This window comes from Petaurus breviceps, unplaced genomic scaffold (genome assembly GCF_028583685.1).
Source record: "Petaurus breviceps papuanus isolate PSGF00001 unplaced genomic scaffold, PetGlider_PUasm1.0 90804, whole genome shotgun sequence".
In the NCBI taxonomy this organism is placed as follows: domain Eukaryota; kingdom Metazoa; phylum Chordata; class Mammalia; order Diprotodontia; family Petauridae; genus Petaurus; species Petaurus breviceps.
In genome coordinates this window covers 20608191-20629430 of record NW_027187348.1, presented here as the reverse complement: position 1 = coordinate 20629430, position 21240 = coordinate 20608191, and the positions used below count along the sequence as shown (strand labels likewise).

At 37.3% G+C, this 21240-nt stretch overlaps 1 protein-coding gene across 2 annotated transcripts in view; it reads right to left on the bottom strand.

Moving 5' to 3' along the window:
• The window catches only part of STAT1 (signal transducer and activator of transcription 1), a 59405-nt gene that overhangs the window by 22046 nt on the left and 16119 nt on the right, over nucleotides 1-21240 (bottom strand). For both annotated transcript variants that reach the window (XM_069070184.1, XM_069070185.1), the window contains exons 7-16: nucleotides 21131-21222; nucleotides 20075-20226; nucleotides 14783-14941; nucleotides 14143-14235; nucleotides 11956-12015; nucleotides 10835-10864; nucleotides 10654-10747; nucleotides 5525-5566; nucleotides 1410-1493; nucleotides 251-349 (exon numbers count right to left, since the gene is read on the bottom strand). In XM_069070184.1, the coding sequence (XP_068926285.1) occupies nucleotides 251-349; nucleotides 1410-1493; nucleotides 5525-5566; nucleotides 10654-10747; nucleotides 10835-10864; nucleotides 11956-12015; nucleotides 14143-14235; nucleotides 14783-14941; nucleotides 20075-20226; nucleotides 21131-21222 (905 nt within the window). The remainder of the gene's footprint in view (nucleotides 1-250; nucleotides 350-1409; nucleotides 1494-5524; nucleotides 5567-10653; nucleotides 10748-10834; nucleotides 10865-11955; nucleotides 12016-14142; nucleotides 14236-14782; nucleotides 14942-20074; nucleotides 20227-21130; nucleotides 21223-21240) is intronic.

The following is a 21240-nucleotide window of genomic DNA, read 5'->3' as shown; positions in this document are numbered from 1 at the left end:
TCAATAAAAGTTCAACTGAATCAAGTGCAATTGAATCTGAATTTACAAGTGAAGAAGGAAAATTACAGATCTCTTTTTTTACATTTGTTTCAATTTTTCAAAATTCCTCATAATCTTTACACATTTGTCTGTTCTATGTTTTTTTACTGAAGTTTTATTTGGCCAACTAACATGATTTGAAGATTCCTAAGCTAAAGCAACAGGGCCCTTTGGCTAACTTTTTATTTTAATAACTGAATATCCTTAATACCTTGGGTTCTGTTGTTAGCATGTTGTACCATAAAATGGATGCCCATCCACTGGGAAGTTGGCTTACATTGGAAATCACAACAACAGGCAGAGATGTTGTCTAAAAGAAGAAAAAGACTTTAAGGCAATCTAAATGAGAAACATTTCACCCTTACCCAGTTACAAAAATACAAGTTACTAAATGTGCTTGGAAGAAATACACATTTACAGATATGCATATGTTTTGTTTCACACTTTTTCCCACCGACTTTGGTCAGGAAATTTTTATTGTTCACGTACACAGGAGAAAAACAGACAATGGCCATGTAAGTAGGCCTCACAATCATGTTCTATAACCAACTGGATATTGACTGAACAATGTATAGTCATACAGCTGGGTCAAGAAGACAAAGAATAAATAAGAGGTGGTACAAAGTTGAAAGATAAATGGAGCTTGGGGAACAAACTGGGAAAGAAATGAACAAAGTTAGGAGACAGGGGAAGGTATGGTTGGTGGTAAGTGACACCAGGAAGAGGGGTGTAACTCAAACATTCTAGGGAAAAGTAGGGCAAGCTGAGCAGATGCTTTCCATTGTTCAGCCAATGCATGACCCCATAGCTGCTCAGAGTCAATAAATCTAGTCTATCCTCAGGCCTTTGTATTGATCTTGAACTTCCCAAAAGCACAACAGTACAACTGTTAAAAGGAAGATTACTTTAAGATACTCACTTGAGTTTATTTAACTCAGCACTGAGGAACCTTTTTTTTAAAAAAAGAAAAATCCCCAGTAAATGCCAGGACACAATATGAGAAATTAAAAGCATTGGGAAAATATAGCTTCAATAATTAGAAGGTAAATTTAACTCTCAGTTACCTGAAGAGCTGGATTCATAAATAGCAATTCATGGCAGCACAGCCGCAACCAAAAAGCAAGCAAATGCCTTACAAATGACGGTAGCTGGAGAAATGTCCTTGAAGGAAAAACTTGGAGATAAAAATACATGGGGGAAAGATGTGGTTGGCAAGTACTTCTATTTTTGGCAAGTACTTGGCAGTCTTCATGCAAATACTGCATCACTAACTGTCCTGGGATGGATTCCTTCGAGAATGGGTGAGAAGGAGGGCGCTGGGGTCCCTTCCAACTCTCAAATTCTGGGATTCTATGAAATCTAAGACTTACCTCTAGATCAATTACCAAACCAGGCTGGCACAGCTGGGTCTCAAAGCTTAGGGAATGAAGCTCTTCAGTAACAATGAGAGGGCCCTAAAAAAACCAGGCATTCACAGAATTATAAAAGTCTCAAAGGAATCAGTTCATACAACCTATACTTTTTATAAGCAAACTAACATTTTAAGAGGTGGGTCCAAGGCTTAACCAATAGCCAGTTTCAACATAGGAAAAAAACAAAAATAAACCATGAAAAATAACTTCATCCCAAATTTTTAATCAAATATGAAAGATTTTATACTTTCTAATAACTTCCGGGTATACTCATTTAAAATGGATTTTTAAAATGATGAAATAATGACTACAACAGTGTGGTGCCGTGGAAAAAACTATGACTCTGAAGTCAGAAGATGTGGAATTAAACCCCATGTCTGATTATCACCACTGCAGAGTCATTTAACCCACCTAGGCCTTTCATCTGTAAAATTAGGGGACCCAATTATCATGTGATTTCTTGAAGGTAATTTCCAGCATTCTAAATCTAGTCTTGTGAAATTATTGAGAATGTGGCCATTATTTTTTCAAGAAGAGAATGGACTAGATGGATACTAAGCCCCCTGCCAATTCTGAGATAAGATGAAAAGCTGCTACCATGCAACAAGAAAAAACTGAGTGTTAGAGTTTATAGAAGGAAGGAAGAAATGGGTGAAGAGAAGCAGGTGTTAGTTACCAAGGCAGATGGTGCATTGAGGTTATTTCTAATGATCCTGAATAGCCATTTTGTCAGCAAGGGAACGCAGACTGTCATAAACCCTTTGACCACCTATGACGGCCAAGGCTATCAGCCCTGCTCTGAAAGGTTTGTAGCTATTTCTATGCGATAATTTGATTTTATAAATGAGGAAAGTAAGACTAGGAGGATGGCTAAGACCATACAGCCACTGACCATCAATGCCAAGACTAGATCTCGGGTCTCCTGACTTCTAGATCAGTGCTCTTTCCAACATATTCCATGGTCTTTAGTATCTACAGGAAGTAATTTGTCTTCTTACATATGGCCAGAGGGTGAATCAGGAAGTGGGATATTAGGAGGGTCTATTTTCCCTTCACATAGAAAAGTCATATTGCAAAACTAATGCCTTTCCTCCTAAAGTACTTTACATGTAGTTGGATTTATTCTCCTTGTATATTATCTGTATACATGTTCATACATATTTATTTTCTTATCCATTAGAATGTTTTTTTTTTCCTGAGTAGAAACTGCTTCATCCATTTTATTTGTGTCCCTGTAGATCAGGCACAGTGCCTTGATATAAAGGTGTTGCTTAACAAATGCTTATCGACTGACTGATTATAATTTCTTGATGCAAAGGGGAGAATTGTCTTTTTTGTAGAAACTGAATGTATGTGTTTCATTTCTGTTTGAATGATAACATATCTTTTATTTCTTTACTCTTCACAAACTCCCTGAAATAAGCAGACAGCATGCAGAAGTGGAAAGAACAATGGACTCAGAAGACCTGGGTTGAAGTATCATCTCTGACACTTCCTATCTGTGTGATCTTGGGTAAGTTACTCCACCTCTCTAAGCTTGAATTTCCTCAGAAGGCAGATGAAGGTAATACTACTTTCATGAATTATCTCACACGGTTGCTGAGAAAAGTACTTTGTAAACAGCAATTCTCCATAAAGTGAGCTATTATTATTGTCCCCAATTTACAAATGGAAAAACTAAGGGAAACAAGAGACCTATGTCCCATGTAAGGTCATGGCAGTTGAATTCACAGTCCTTTGTTCTTAGATTTGGTAGCATCCTGATAACTATGTTCAAATATGCAGAACATTCAAATCTACTGCCTCTTCATCTATAAGAGCCCAAATCACACTGATGGTGCTTCAGTGGATGGATAATTTCATTGATGTAGATACTATCTACAATGGTGTGAACTAAGCCTTCTCATGCTGTGCAGTTCTGGTCCATGTCTTCCCATATATTGTCCAGAGTGGATATCCACCATGGGCCAGATGCCCTTTGTGGATTTTATCATCATTTGCCCTTGTTACTTAATAGGAGCAACTGCCATTCAGATGATGTTCCTGTAAAATGCCTTCCATGCCACTTCTGTAATGTAAGTCATCCTTGGTAATATCTTGAAGCCAGCGTGTGTTTACTATGCATCTCTCTGTTGCCCTTGGGGCTACCCACATCTTGATTACTTTGGGGGTTATCATATTCCATGATTCATAGCCATATAATGTGAATAAATGAGTAATTGTAATTTAAAAATGCACTTTTGAGTTAGAGGGAGCTTAGGAGGATAGGAAAAGCTGTAATTCTCCCTCTCTTCCTCCCCTCCAGATACAGTCCACTATTATCCTCCTATTCAGTTTTTAGACTAGCTCATTATCCATCTATCCATCCAAACTACCTTATCCATCTCCAAGGACTATCAAGGACTATTTACTAACAGGTAAATTCAATTGGCTATGCATCCAGCCGCAATATCATAGTCTAGACAGGAGTCATTCTTGATCCATTAAACTTAACCTTTTCTGAGTAGATTTTCAGGAGTTCAATGGGCAGGGTTGGGTGATACATCGGCACTATGTCAGCTATAAACAAAATCATCTAACAGATAGATTCATTTATAGAGAATCCTTGTTCCATTTAGACTTGAAGGATAGTCTCTATGACAAGGTCAACATTTTCATCAAGTAAAGGTCGTCCTGTTTATGATTCATTTAAAACTTAACACCAGAGCATCAATGAACAAAATATCTCCATGGTTGTGTCCATCAAGGAATCTAATATAATCTTAACATGCTCTTGAAAGACTCTTTGTTAAATGAGAGCCTTCAAAGTGATGTCTTGCTCACTGTTTAAAGCTTTTTTTTTTTAATATCAACAAACAATGAACTCGACAGGATCTTACTTTTTCCCAACCTTTCAGTGTAATTATGTCACTGGATTGATAGAAAATTGTTTGTAAAAGCTAGTCTCTTCCTGTCTTGTCTTTCTCATCCAAAGGATCTTGTATGCATATATATTATTCTCATAAAGGTTTTGTAGAGAGAAGAGTAAAGCATTTACGAGATGCCTACAATATGCTGGATAGTGGATTAGGTACTAGAAATACAAGTATAATAAATAAAACAATTCTTCCTTGCAGGAGCTCAAATTCCAAATGGGAAACATCAAGGTCATATATAAGTGTGTATACATACATGTATATATTACAGGCATATATGTGTGTATAATATACATATATGTAATGTGTACATATATCCTCTACAACAAGGTCTTGTCATATTACATCTATTTATTTCACATAGTGAAATACAGTGTGTGTATATATACATATATATGTAGATGTATGTATATACATATACACGTGTGCATGCATGTGTATATGTATACATGTGTGTGTGCATGTGTACATATATGTGGGGAGAGAGAGCACATAGACGAATAGTTTGGGAGCTAGGGAATGAACAGTTGGGGAGATCATGAAAGGCTTCATGTAGGAGGTGGTGCTTTTTCTTATCTTGAAGGAAGAGAGGGATTGTGTGAGGCCAAGGTGATAAGGGAGTGTATTCTAAGTTTGGGGAAAAGCCATTACAAAGGTATAGAGATAGGTGTGGAAGGAATGTTGGGTATGATGAATAGAAAAAAGACTAGTTTGAGTATATGGGAGATGGGAAGTGGAATATTGTACAATGGAGGGTTGTACAATGAAACTGGAAAGATCAGTGGGTCCAGGTTTGGAAGGGTTTCAAAAGCTCAACAAAGTTTATATATTTTATCCTGGAGGCAATAGGGATCCCTTAGAGTTTGTTAAATAGGAGTAACATGGTCAGATCTGTGCTTAAGAAAAATCATTTTGACATCAGTGTAAAGGATGGACTAAAATGTGGTGATACTTGAGGAAGGAGACTGATGCGGAGGCTGTTGAAATAATCTAGCCAAAAATGATGAAGGCCTTGAACTAAGCAGACAGTTTGGAGGGAAGGGGTCTGATGTGAGAGATATGAAGGCAAAACATTAAGATTTGGCAAGTGATTGGAAATATGTGATGAGGGAAAGTGAGGGTGATAGACATGATGGAAAAACAAGAAATTTCTCTCACCTCATTAGTTCTGGTGCCTGCATTTTTCTGTTCTTTCAGTTGCTGTGAAACAAAAAAAGAATAGTATATGTCATGGTAACTTTTGTTTTTTTTAATTAACTATAAACAGAAGTAGAAGATGACAATCATATAGAAGAAAATTACAAGAGGAATAAATGCTGTCATCTTGATTTAATAGTATAATAGATATAATCATATTGCATTTTAATCTAAAGAACTATAAACTCCTTTACTGAAGTTAAAACTCTCTGAGGATAGCCCCATTTATCTTTAAATATCCCCAACATCTAGCACAGTCCATTGTACATGAACAGTATTGAATAAATGATAGTTGAATAATGAATGAATGAATTACTATACCTGTCAAACAGAGTAACATTATGCCAAATACCATGGGACAGCTACTAGAATAAAAAGTTTTTATTTTTTCTCTTTCTGAGCAAATTTGTTCTGGCCTGGCTGCAGAGATTCCATACCATATCATTTTTGTCCCCCTTCTGTTCCATTCGAAGACAGGCCCATGAATCTCAGACCAAATTTGTACTATCCTTGTAATGGATCTAGCCCCTGGGACTATACTAGAACCTATCTGCTACCCCAGAATTGTGATAACCCAGGAATAAGGTAGACCTCCCAAATATGCCCTGTCCCTAGGCCAGCCTGTCATAGGTCCCCCTTGTCCTCATTTATTTTCAGCTATAAAATGAAGGGATTGGGGCGGCTAGGTGTTACAGTGAGTGGAGCACTGGCCCTGGAGTCAGGAGGACCTGGGTTCAAATCTGGCCTCAGACACTTAACACAAAAACTAGTTATTTGACCTTGGGCAAGTTGCTTAACCCCAACTGCCCTCCAAAAAGCAAAAATAAAATAAAATAAAATGAAGGGATTGAATTAGGTGGTTTCCATGGCTCCTTCCAATTCTGGATCCTAAAGTTTTGTTTTGTTTTGATCATCTTATTAAAAAAAAAAATGGAAAAAATTTGTAACAAGGTCATCTAACACCAAGTTTTGTGCTGCCTGGTAGGCCTGTCGTTTCACCAATATTTAATTACAAAAAAATAACCCATTTCAATTCCCTATAAGCTACTTGAAGGCAGATATAATTCTGATTCTATTTCTTTTGGACTTATTTCTTTGGTATATTTCCCAATAATCCCCCCAAAACTATTTTAACATGGTTCCACTTACAATAGGCACTCAATAAAGGCAGGCCTACTTGCACTTTAACATTATTACTGAGACTGCAGGCAAGAAGATGCTGATTGCTAAATTAAAAATCAGTATATGAGTATGTAAATTAAATAGACTTGCTCATATCTTAATTTATGCCAGGGAGTATATTATAACCCTTATCTTCATGGAGACAAGGAAAAGTTAATGAATGTAATACTGGATTTCACCGAACATGATATCCTGTGACTTAAAGGGAAAAGTTAAAGGATTGGAACAGAGGAAGTCAGAGAGAAAAGTGGTCAGGGCAATCCCTTCAGAAAGGGTTATGGTTCATTTTCTTGTCAATAAAAGGAGGGGGTTGGACTTAAAAATTGTTACTATCTTTGCCAATTTAAAAAATCTATGATTTTACATAAACAACTTTAAAAAGACAACATGTTGTAGCAGAGAGAGGAGGCCTCCAAGTTAGACAGAGTAGGGGTGAGTTCAAGTCCTATCACTGATGCATAATGTTTTTTTGACCCTAGGCAAGTCACCTAGCTTTTCAACATCTCAGACGGTTCTCTAAAACCATCAATACAGATAAGGTACTAAATTGCACAGGTAAAGGTCTTCACAAGGAGCCCCCTAGACCAGTGAAATCACAGATCTAGTTAAAAAAAAAAAGAAGACTAGAAACTTATAGTAAGACATTTTTAAACTTAAATATTTTTTATACAACTTAATATCATGATCGTGATCAAGCAAATTTAAGTTTTTTTTTTAATGTGTTTCTATATAAAGTAATAAAATTTCATCTCAGGAAGGAATTCTAACACTTATTATGTACAAAGTCCCATTTTATTTATTTATTTTTTTTAGGGCAATTGGGGTTAAGTGACTTGCCCAAAGTCACACGGCTAGTAAGTGTGTCAAGTGTCTGAGGCCGGATTTGAACTCCGGTCCTCCTGACTTCGGAGCATGTGCTCTACTCGCTGCACCACCTAGCCACCCCCAAGGTCCCATTTTAAATGCTATTGAAAATAGAAAGACATCCAAGGCATGTTTATTGCCTTTAAGAGTCTAACAGTTAGTGGGGAAGTTAACAAGTACATGAATTTGTCTAGTCATTTCAGTCATGTCTGATTCTCTGTGACCCCATTTAGAATTTTCTTGGCAAAGACACTGGAATGGTTTACCATTTCCTTCTCCAAATCATTTTACAGGAAACTGAGGCATAGAGGATTAAGTGACTTGTCCGGGCTCACACAGCTATTAAGTGTCTGAGTGCATGAATAATTAGTGTCATGTAATTAGTTCAGTAAGAAATGCACAACCTAAAGAGTTATAGAGTTCAGAAAAGGGAAATATTTTCTGGCTTGGAAGAAAAGAGATGGCTTCCTGGAGAAGACAGGGTCTTAAGTTTTGAAAGTGAATTTTGGGGAAACATAACTGACTCCTTCTTGCTCTGTATCAGCCATTTTGCTGTACATGACTCCTTCTGAACTGAAAGATCAGCTGTGGCAGCTGATGTCCTCAGTGTCTTCTTTCCTCCTGTCAGTGCAGAATGCCTTAGTTGCTGAAGGTGGAGGAATCTAGAATCCTGGGAACAATCTCTCCTCTTGTCTGATTTGAAAGGCAGTTCTCTTCGATTTAGTAAAACAAGCTGTACTAAGTAAACAACTCCCTTGTGTATTTCCTATAGTAAATGATATACATTTTCCTTTGACAAGCATACTATCATTTTTCTTGTATGGCTACCCGCATTTTAATCAATAGCTATCTTTTTCCTTTGTTTCATATAATGTGTAAATATTGCTTGCTGAATTGTGAATGATGCAATCCTCATTAACTGCTGGTGGAAAATGTGGCGCTCTTGAGGGTCATAAAGCCCGTCTCTTGATTTATTCTGGCCTACTGGCTTTGGCTAGTCAAACTGATAATGGGTATAATTCGATAAAACAAAGGAAACAGCATTAGCCAAGGCCCAGAACTGAGAAAAGGGCAAGGTGTATAGCTTAATTTGGCTTGAATGTAAGAAATATGTAGGAAAAGGATGGGCAATAAGTTTTGGAAGGTAAGTTAGAGCCGTGTTGTGTAGGGAGCTGAATGCAGGGTTGAGGAATTTGGACTTTTATTCTATAGGTAAAGAGGAAGCCACTAAACATTTTTAAGTGGGAAGTGACATGAACAGAGATATGTTTTAGGGGTTAATTTCACCCTGTATGTAGAATAAATTGAAGGGGCAAGAGTAAAGGTAGGGAGACCAGTAAAGAGGTTGTTTAAATATTCTAGGTGTGAAGTGATAATGGCTTAATGGAAAAAAAAGGGAAAATACTAGATACATTTTAAAGGAAAAACAAGACAATATTTGATTAGGAAGGTGAATGAGACAGAAATGACTTGGAACTCTCAAGCATAGATGATCCTACCATTGACAACAGCAGGAAAATAGGTAAACTTTGTATACATTTTGCACTTTATTTTCTGTGTACAAGATTCTCCTCAAGAATGTAAGCTCTTTGTGGGCAGGTCTTGGTATCCCCCTCGTGTCTAGCATAGCTCTAGCACATGTAAAATTGTTGAACTGACGTCAGAAGTAGAAAGAAGAAAAGGGGCAGCGGTGTTGGAAGAATTCCCAGATAGGATGTGGAAGAAAGAGGGAAAATGAGGGAAGGAGACAGAGAGGTCAAAGAATGAGAAGAGTCAATAGAATGAGGTATCACAGAAGATGAGGGGAGTGTTTCAAGAAGGATGCCATGGCCAATGGTATCAAATTAAGCACAAGTCAAAGAGGATGAGAAGCATCCAACATGGCCCATGAAGAGGTTCTGAGTCAACTTCAGACAACAGCTTTAGTAGTATGTTGGAGGCAAAAGCCAAACTACAAGGGGCCATGGAGTGAGTAGATAATGAGAAAATCATGACACTAAATGTAAGCTTGTAGATACTTTGAACACTGCACTTCCCTCCTGCTTCACTAAGAGTAAATTTTACCCCTTCCTAAACGTCTGACTGAGCATGTGATGTTAAGACATTAGAATTAAGGGGAAAAGCCTTGTTCTTGTAGTCATTATCTAAGGAAGAAGAAAATTATAATACCTTGGACAGTAGGACAGCAGGAGGCAGCCTGGGATACTGGATAGAGCATTAAACTTGGGATCAGTAATATCTGGGTCTGAATCCCATCTCTAACACTTAATACCTGCAAAGCCTTGGGTAAGTCATTTCAAATCTCCCCACCTCAGGTTCTCCATCTACAAAATGGGAATAAATAATACTGCCTGTCGGGCGGCTAGGTGGCACAGTGAATAGAGCACCGGCCCTAGAGTCAGGAGGAGCTGAGTTGAAATCTGATCTCAGACACTTAACACAAAAATTAGCCATGTGACCTTGGGCTAGTCACTTAACCCCAATTGCCCTCCAAAAAGCAAAATAATAATAATAATAATGACTGTCTCATAAGGTTGTTTTGAGGATCAAATGAGAAAAAAAAATAATATATATGCATATATATATATATATATATTGCTTTGCAAAGCTTAGAAAGTTAAATGAATGTTAGCTATTCTTAATTGTGATTACAAAGATGGAGGCAGTCTATTGTTTTGAGAGGTCTATGGTTTTTGTTGTTAAGCTATGTCTGACTCTTGGTGTTTTCTTGACAAAGATACTGGAGTGGTTTGCCATTTCCTTCTCCAGTTCATTTTATAGAAGAGGAAACTGAGGCAAACAGGGTTAAGGACTTGGCCAGGGTCACACAGTGTCTGAGACCAGATTTGAACTCAAGATGAGTCTTCCTGACTCCAGGATAGCACTGTATCCTCTGTGCCATTTAGTTCTATTGAGAGGTTATGAGAAACTAAATTCAGGAGTTGCCCTGACCAGTTTTTCCCCCTCACAAAGTGTTATTCATGTTGCATTAAGATAAAACAAAGGAAAAAATATATAAAAGAATTTAAAAGTAATCTCCCCACCAGATGCCGAAATTCTGCTGCTAAGCTTCCATTAGTAGATTCCTCCATGTTCATTACTTTTGTGTTTGTCCCCAAAATGTTGAATTTCCTAAACCTAGATAGAAGAAGTTAGAAAGATCTGTGAGGCTTAGCACCACAAAAAAAGAAACAGTTAAATTCAGCAAAAAACAGTTTCACCTACCCCTTTACTGTATTTTTCTCATTCACATCTCTGTAAAAGAAAATCAGATAGATACCTTAAGCTAAAAAACCAAGCTTCCCAAAATGACTTAGCCAAAAGAAATGTGTGCACACATGTAAATGAGAGCTACATCCAAAGACACTTTACACATATCTCCCCTGTGACCTGGAGAATACCAGTATAAACTTAATAGGATTTTCCCAATTTTACTCTTCAAAGGCCTTAGACAGCCGGGAAATATGCAAGGGCACAGAGAAGAAGACTGTGATTCTTATCACACTCTCATTTATAATTTCCTACACTAGAGCTCTTTCATTTGCCAAGAATGTGTCTAAATACATCCTGGGAATAAATGATTTCTCTATTTTTCCTGAGTTATCTAATCCCAGCCTAAGCCTAAAATTGTGGGCATAAAGTGCAATGGGTCTGCTCTAAGTCACCTTCGAGCCTCCTGACCTCTAGGTTACTCTTTTCCAAAGTCAACTACAATAGAACAATTCTAAGGCTTATTTTTGGAGTTTCAGGTCTAGGACCACCAAGGTCACCCTAAACTGATGTGGTCTTGGAGGTGAGTTTATCCTTGACCTCAAGAATTGAAGGTGCCTCAGTCTCTTCTTGTCTGAAAAGGACAAAAGATTCCACCCTCTGGGGACGGTTAGAGTTTAAGCTGGTTTACAGAAGGGACTAAGCTTTCTTTTGTGCAATGTTCAATTATTCTTCAGTTTATTAAGAGGTTACAAAGGCAGTTATATTTACATTAATGGGCTTAGAAGTCAATTCAAATATCCAATGAAAAAATCTACATATTTAACTCTGCCTGAATTATGTGTCTTATTTCCTGTGGGTATGAAGGCTATGCTCAATAACTAAACACACACACACACACACACACACACACACACACACACACACACGCACGCACGCACGCACGCACGCACATTTTGCTGGGATCCAATGCACAAGTCCAAAATGATGCATTTTCATTTTAAGTGTGTGTAAGGAACTGAAGCCCCCAAATTGTATTGTATATACTGTTGTGATTAGTCTATTCCATATTATTATAATATTAATTATATATTTCACTTTAAGTTATATCAAGGAAATTTTGAAAGATGACTTACTTATCAAATAAGACTTTCACTTTCAAATTATAATTCAGTTCCTGTAATCTCACCAGCAATCTAGAAAGAAAAGGGAAAACAATACATGGAACATTAGTTTCTCCCAATTCCATGCCTTTGTAACAGCTGTTCCGATGCCTAGTTGCACTATCCCAACCAATCTCTAACTCTTAGAATCCCTGGTTTGCTTTAGGACCCAGATTAAGTCCTACCTCCACTGAGAGGCCTTTCCTGGTTGCCCCAGATGCCAATGTATACCCTTGAAGTTCAACTTCTACCTACACTGTATTTATTTTATAGGACATGATTTATATGTTGTCTTGTATATTCTGACACCCACTTTAAAATGTAAATTTTTTGAGGGCAGGGACTCTCTTTTTCTTATTTGTACCTCCAGTCCTTAGCACAGGAGGCCACCATAAAGGATTCTTTTTTTTTTTTTTTTTTGCTTTTTGGAGGGGGAAAGGCAGAGCAATTGGGATTAAGTGGTTTGCCCAAGGTACACATAGTAGGTGCTTAATAAATGTTTATTGAATATTGAAAAACAAAAACTATTAGCTCCTCAAAAGTAAGGAGAGTATTATTTGCCATTTTTGTATTTCTGGAGCTCTGCACAGAAACTTGTATTTAGTAGTTGCTTAATAAAATGAATAACTAGATCAGCCAAGTAACATCTCTTATTAAAATAAGAATCTATGAACCTTCTTTATTAAAAATGATAGCACAATAATCATTAGAAATTTAGCTTTGTGGGATGACTCCCATGGATTCTGAATGAATTTTAAGACCAAATAGATCAATTAGGGAATGGCTAAACAAGTTACAGTATATTATTGTGATGGAATACTACTGTGATATAAGAAATGATGAGCTTAATAAACACGGATAGACTTGCATGAAATAATGAAAAGTGAAATGAATAGAACATACTGTTTTAAGGACAACTTGGTGTGACTAAGTCATTTTGACTATTATAAATACACAAATTAACTACAAAGGACTTATGAAGGAATAATCCTATCTGTATCCAGAGAAATAACTGATAAATAAAAGAACTGATAAACAGAACTGATAAATAATATCTAGAATGATTTTTACATATATGTATATGTGTATTATATATATGTATACATCATATTTGTGTATAACGGTAGCCATTTCTAGGATGAGAAGGGGAGAAGGGAAGAAAAAAGGAAGTTGCATCATAACTTTATTATATATTTAAAAGGAATAGCAAGTTGTACATAATAGATTTGCAGTTTCACGTACAGTCATCTTTTTTGCTATTCTATTATGTTATGGAAATGCTTGTTTTATTTCTTAAGTTTAGAATAAAATAAAAAAAAATTTTAAAAGACCAAACAGAGCTAAGAAAGCATGTGGGAGGTAGTATGGTCTAGTACAAAAATTACAAGCCTAGGAATCAGCAGATGTTACCTTGCTCTAAGGATAAAAAAATAACAGCTGCGAGAAAAAAAAGGATCAAAGTCTGATCTTCCCACAAGATGACAAAATTCTGCCACTAAGAATCTTTTATTGGAGGCGGCTAGGTGGCGCAGTGAATAGAGCACCGGCCCTGGAGTCAGGAGAACCTGAGTTCAAATCTGGCATCAGAGACTTAACACTTACTAGCCATGTGACCTTGGGCAAGTCACTTAACCCCAACTGCCCTGCCCTCCCCGCTCCAAAAAGCAAAAAAAATAAAAATGAAAAAAGGATCCTTTATGGTGGCCTCCTCTATGACCTACTCTCAGTTCTGTCATTAATTACTTATATGATCTTGGACAAGAGACAGTCTCTCTGGATCTCAAATTTGTCATCTGTCACATGAGGGGATTGAACTAGATGACTTCTAAACCACTCTCTAGTTGTTATTATTCTATGGTTCTAAGGGCAGAATAGAGAGCCCTTATTAATGGTCACATATATCACCCTTTCAATTTAATTATAATGACTCAGTTTCAAGAAGTCCTATATCAAGAATGCCCCCTGTAAATCATGATAAAGTGGAAGGATCTAAGGAACTTGAGGAGACTGATTGAAAGTCTAGAGAAAAAAAAATTAATAGAAAAAAAAATACTGCATTATTCCTTTTCCCCAAAGCACTGTTTGCAATAGCTTTGAAAACAGGAAGTCATAACCTCAAAGTAAGACGTAAGAAGATTACGGAGTCAGGTTCATTATTACCTAAGTTTCACAGTGAACTGCACTCCAGTCTTCAGGACTAATGGCCTCTGTGGATGAGTTGGCATACATGGTTGTCTTTCAACTACAAATGAGCTGCAATGACCAAGTAAAGTGAAGACAAATTGTCACATATCTGTTTGATGCAGGAAATAGATGATTTTTCTATCAGGAAAAACTATGAAAAGGCAATGATTAAAATGGCTCCTCCACTTTGGGTCACTTTCAGGGACTTGCTTCTACAAGTTCAAAATGCAAGAAAAACAAAAACCTAACTCCAAGAAGGAGAATGATGAAAGGAGAAATTTTTTCGAGATAAAATTCTTATCATCTACTCGTTACAATTTTTCTTAAAAGATTACATACAATTCCAAATGGAATTAAGTCACTGAACTGTGTTGGTCTAATTTCCAACAGGTGAAAGGCTCATATATTAACACCAGCCATAGCACACTACAAAAACATTTTAATTATATCAGGTTAGCCCAAGAAAAATGGTGGCTGACATCACCTGCTCTTTTCTTGGGTTGAATGAATACTCTCAACTACCAAGTGCTCCTAAAATATAATAAATTTTGTGAATAGTTAGAATAACATTTGCAAAAAAATGTGGGCAAATATTGTCACCCAAGTGAGTAGTTACCACTGAATTAGCTGCTTGAAAAGATTCAAAGTTCGGTCATGTAACATGTCTTTGTTTTTGGGAATAGGATCCAGGTCATAGGTATATTTCTGTTCCAGTTCCTCAAGTTTTTTAAGCTGCTGGCGGGCTTGCTGAAGACTTTCAGCAATGGTGGTGAACCTGAAAGGAGATATACCATGGATTTCAGAATGACAGTTTTCAAAGCAAAATGATCAAGACTGAATACAGATTTCTGTAAATCAATGACCCCAACAGCGCGATTACTGAACATATCTGCTATTCTAGGCATTATAGAGAATTAAGGAAATTGTACAACATGGTCCCTTATCTCAGCACTGAACCATAAGACAGGAGATCCTGGCTCTAGTTCATGACAAGCAATGGAGAGTGCTCGGTTTGGAGCCAAGGAATCTGAGTTAAACACCAGCTCTACTAGTTACAGTCAGTAACTTGGCCAAGTCATTTCATCTGCCTCAGTTTTCTCAAGGTTGGAATTAGATAGCCTCTGAAGTCCCTTCCATATCTAATTCTATGCCCCTCTGATCCCAAGTCACTTCAATTTTTTGGCCTCAGTTTCCTCATCTGTAAAATGAAGGAGATATACTCTAAATGATTCTAAGATACCTTACAGTTCCAAATCTACAACCCTTGAATGACCTTGGTCAAATCACTTAACTTTTTTCTTTTTTTTTTTTTTTTTTGCTTTTTGGAGGGGGAAGGTAGGGCAATTAGGATTAAGTGACTTACCCAAGGTCACATGGCTAGTTTTTGTGAGGCCGAATTTGAACTCAGGTCCTCCTGACTCCAGGGCTGCTGCTCTATTCACTGCACTACCTGGCCACCCCAATGAGTTTAGACCATCAGCTGTCTTATTAACAGCAAGCATTCATAGAGTGCTTGAAGATTGACAAAGTACTTCACAAATGCTAGCTCATTTGATTCTCATAACAACCCTGTGAGGTAGGTGTTACAATTAACCTTATTTTATAGATGACGAAACTGAGGCAGACAGGAGTTAAATGAATTACCCAGGGCTGAGTGTCTGAGGCAGAATTCAAACTCAGGTCTGCCCAACTCACAGTCTCATCCTCTTACCATTGTACCACTTAGAAGCCTTACTGATTAAATGATAGATAGATAGAGCATTTACTAAGTGTTTATTATATGCCAGGCACTTTGAAAATGAAAATGAAAAAAGGAATATTGAGATCAAGGGCCAGACTACAAGATCCCCTCGGGTCCCTTCTGGCTTCAAGATTTGTAGTGTCACACTCAGTATCTTACCCTATAGGAAAGTATTGGGGAAGAGTATAAAATGGGGGGAGGATAGAAAGGAGGGCAGAGTGGGGGAGGGGGAAGTCAGAAGCAAACAATTTTGAAAAGGGACAGGGTCAAAGGAGAAAGAATAAATGCGGGGTGGGATAGGACGGAGAGAAATGTAGCTAGTCTTTCACAATAGTCTTCACTACTATAGAAATGTTTAGCATTACTACACATGTATAACCTATATTGAGTTGCTTGTCTTCCCAGAGGAGGGAAGAAGGGAAAGAATCTAGAACTCAAAGTTTTAAAAACAAATGTTAAAAAAATTGTTTTTACATGCAACCGGGAAATAAGATATACAAGCACTGAGGTATAGAAATCCATCTTGCTCTACAAGAAAGTAAGTGGCGGGGGAGGGGAGGGGGCGGCCAGGTGGCGCAGTGAGTAAGAGCACCGGCCCTGGCGTCAGGAGACCAGGGACCAGTTCCAGCCTCAGATACTTGGCACCCATACAAAGTAACTGGCCATGTAACCTTGAGCAAGTCACTTAACCCCAATTGCTTAAAAAAAAAAAGAGAAAGGAAGTGGGGTGATAGGTGGATATAAGAGAGGGCAGACTGGGGGAAGAGGTATTCAGTATGTTTGCCTTCTTGGGGTGTGGGTAGAGGAGAGATGGGAAGAAAATTTGTAACTCAAAATCTTGTGAAAACTAAAAATAAAGAAATAATCCAGGTGAAAAAAAAAGAGATTTGCAGTGTCAGAGATTACATCATTTTCCTCTAGATTCTTTAAATCATCCCAAACTTAAAATCCAGTTGGAAAGATGAGTGTTGGATCCTAAAACTTGGTGATTAAGGGCAATTAATAGTTCCTGAGGAATGCCTACTCCTTGGAAGAAGAGTAAGCTAGTAAAAAAAAAAAAAAAAGCACTGTACTGAGGTGAATCAGACTTCATAGAGCAAATAAATCTAACCAAATCCTCAGCAGGCATTAAGGTCCAATAAGAAAAGTCAGGGTCAGCATGGAGTAGATCAGGGACAATACTAAGAAGGGAGCAACAGTATACAGAGACAGAATGGTAGCTAGCTTCCCACAGTGCCACCATCAGTGAAAGTTTTCTTCTGACAATGGTATGATGGCCCAACCTTCTCAAGTAGCTCCGTAGCCATGGCTCTGAGCCTGGACAACAGGAATAACAAATGCCAAATTATTAGTAGCAGTATTCTACTAAGCAGTAGCTAACTAAATGCCAATTGTTTTTCACAAAGAATTTAAGTGCAGAAAAAGTTCACTGCAGGCTGGGGTTGTGCCAGAATTGCTGGGGAAGGTAGGCTTGAAGGAGGTGGTAACAGCTAGTAAGTATATAACATTTTAAGGTTTACAAAGTGCATTACATAAGTTATCTCATTTGATCCTCATAAAAGCATTGTGACTCAGGTGCTATTATTATCCCCATTTTATAAAATGGAAACTGAGGCTGATGGGGGTTAAATGATTTGCCTAGGATCACACAACTCATAAGTGTATAAGGCAGAATTTGAATTCAGATCTTTCTGACTCCAAGTCAAGCATTCTATCCACTGTACTACTTGGATGATCTGGAAGGAAGCTTAAAATTAGGAGAGATGAAAAAGAGTTAGGAGAACATTTGTTATTGTTCAGTCATTTAATTATGTCTGACTCTTCATGACCCAGTGGACCATAGCATGCCAATTGGGTCCATGAGGTTTTCTTAGCAAAGAGACTGGAATGGTTCATCATTTCCTTCTCCAGTGGATTAAGGCAAACAGAGGTTATGTGATTTGCACAGTTAGTAAGTGTCTGAGACTAGATTTTGAAGTCAGGTCTTCCTGCCTCCAGGTCCAGTGATCTATCCACTGAGCCACCTAGCTATCAAGGAGAACTGGCAAGTGACTGCCAGAAGTGGAGTTGCTGGCAAGGAAAGCAACATGATCAAAAGTCTAATATAGTGTATGTAGAAGGTAGTACAGATTGCAGCCTGACTGGAAGATGGTCTAGGAAGCAAAGGGAAAAAAATACAAGAGGTAGAGATGATGACGCAAACTTGCAAAAGGGCTTGAAAGTCAAGCCAAAGAATTTAGCCTTGGCACAGTAGAAAATAAGTAGTGATTGTGGGTTTTTGAGTAGATAGAATGATAATGGCATGGAACTGGATCTGTGATCTCAGTGACAGAGGGAACTCCCAATAAGGATATTTTAAATAATGATAATAATAACAACAATAATAATTATTATAAAAATAATAATAGTGCTTCCTAAAGTTTAACCTATCATCTGTGTTATAAGGTGGACAGCATCTAATTAATAGCATGGAGAAACCTGGGAAGACTCATAATGAACTGATGCAAAGTGAACTGAGCTGAGCCAGGAGATCATTGTTCACAGTAACAGCAATATTATATGATGATTAACTGTGAATGATTTCGTTATTCTCAGCAATATGATGATCTGAGACAATTCCAAAGGATTCATGATGAAAAATGCTATCCACTTCCCAAGAAGGATGAAGATCAAAGCATACTTTTAAAAATCTTTTTTCCTTGTTTTTTTTTTTTTTGGGGGGGGGGGTCTATTTTCTTTTGCAACATTGCTAATATGGAAATTATGTTTTACATGATTGAATTTAAGTGCTTGCCTTCTCAAGGAGAGGGGAAGGGAGGGAATTTGGAACTCAAAAAATGATTTTAAAGGAATGTTAAAATTGTCTTTACATGTAATTTAGAAAAAATATTTAACAAAAAATTAAGAACATGCCAGGCTGAGTGATATATATCAGTAACACTGTGTCCCAAAGCCTCTATAGCAGCTGTGACCATCTGGCAGGAACCCTGAAATGCTGACTAATTTGCTTTGGCAGTACCATGATTGGGTTAGCACACTGGCCAGTGTGATGATGAAATTGTTCTTGTGAGTACAAGAAATGGATGAAGTGGTATACAGGATGGTACTACTCAAAACTGTCATGATGATTAGGCTGACATAGAGGACAGTCTCGTGGGCAGGACTCTTTTCTCTTCTGGAATCACAAGATTGCAAAATAAATTGGAATAAATTAGAAATATCAATACTCTACCTGGTAGAAATGCTTTAGTACACATAATTTCAACCACTAAAGCAGGCAAAGCCTAAATTAGATTGTCCAGAAAATATGAATTGTTTCATTAGGAGCTACTACTATTTCATTCAAAACAAAACTGGAAACAAATTTCACCACTTATATCCAAGGGCTTCATGCTTTTGTTTTTTGGTTGTTTTTTTTTTTTACTTTTTGGAGGGCAATTAGGGTTAAGTGACTTGCCCAAAGTCACATGGCTAAGTAAGTGTGTCAAGTGTCTGAGGCTGCATTTGAACTCAGGCTCTCATGACTCCAGGGCCGGTGCTCTATTCACTGCCCCACCTAGCCATCCCTGGACTTCAAGTTCTTATCATGCTACTTTTACCTTCTAGAATTCTGCCAGGATTAGAAGCTAAATTCACTAGGCCTATTGTTTACAGATTCCATTCTCTTCCCTTTTTTGAAAATCAGGATAACATTTTGGTGCTAAACCTTAAGGGAAAGATAATATCTCAAAGTTTTAGAACAATGTATTTGTTTTAATACAGAAATGTGAATTATTGACTTTCAGAGGCTATAATGAAGGAATATGTATTTTCCTAGTGTAACCCTCCCATTGCTGTTTTTAGCACATCCTCTTGATGTATCCTGCCAAATGCTCCAATATGAGGTGCAGAATACCCCTAGACTTGTAATGTGAGAAAAATGCAAAGATGATAAATATGGAAACTGCCAACAAAAATTCACTATGAGTTACCAATGCAAAGATACAATGATTTTAAATGTGAATATTTTCAGGACATGAAGAATGATATGGGGGAAAAGCCCCAAACTGAAAGTTAAACAGAGTCCATCAAGATGATTCAAATGTTGAATGAGAATTCTGCATGCTTCTTAAACTTACTGCATAAGTGGCCCACTTTTGCCAAGAGAAGTTAGGTTATAGATCTTACCAGCTCTGTAACTGATCCAAGCAAGCATTGGGAGGCCCTCCAATACATGCACACTGCTGTCTTTGCTTCCACTCCACCAGCTCTTCATTAAGCAAGACATTCTGGGTAAGTTCTGTCTCATTCAAAAGATCTATTATTTTCTGCACAACTTCCTAATGAGCAAGAGAAAGAAAGTAGAATCAATTAATTTTTATTTGTCAGTTACAGTGGCTTTTATTAATAATTCACATTTATGTAAAGCTTTATGTTTGAATGTGATGTAATCCTATTGGGCTTTAAGGAATAAGTAACAAAAAGATGATTTCAAAGAGACATGGGAAGGTTTGTGTGAACTGACGCACAGTGAAGTGAGCAAAATCAGAAGGACGATCTATGCTATATCACCAACATTATAAACATGAACAATTTTGAGAGACTTAAGAGCTCTGATCACCTAAGTGATAAACTATGATTCTAGAAGACTGATAAAAGAGAACACTATCCAACTCATGAAAGAGATATATGCAGAATAATACATTTTGTATGTGACTAGAGTGGAAATTTTTCTTCCCTCCCTGTCTTATTCTTTTCTTCCTTCTTTCCTTCCTTCCTCCCTTCATTTGTTCTTTCCTTCCATTTTTTCTTTCCCTCCTTCCCTCCCTACCTCTTTCTTCCTTCATTTACTTCTTTCTCTCCTTTCTCTCAGCCTCCCTTACTCTTTCTCCTTCCCTCCCTCGTAAACTCTCTCCCTGACTCCCTCTTTGCCTGGTTTTCTCTCTCCCTCCAACTCTCCTTCGTTTCTTTCTTCTTTCCTTTTCAGTTCATGGGGGAGGTGAGAGGGAGAAAAAAAACTTAATAATTAAAAAATAAAAGAACAAAAAATTGTAAAATGCTATTCATATGCTCTAATTTTCTAAGCTAATTCTAATTCTAGTGTCATTCCTCTAGCCTCAAAAAAGCTATCTAAGCTTAGATAATTACAAAAATAATTTTTCTTTAATTTTAGTCTCAAAACATCTATTATTCACATTCAATGATTTTAAAAGAAAATGTTGCCTTAAACAGAGGGAAAATTACCTTTCTCTTCTGATCCAGCATTAAGTACATTTTTTGGATTAACATCTTTTCCTGCTTATTTTCCTTTGATGCTGTACCAGCATATTCAAGCTCTACAGATAAAAATTACA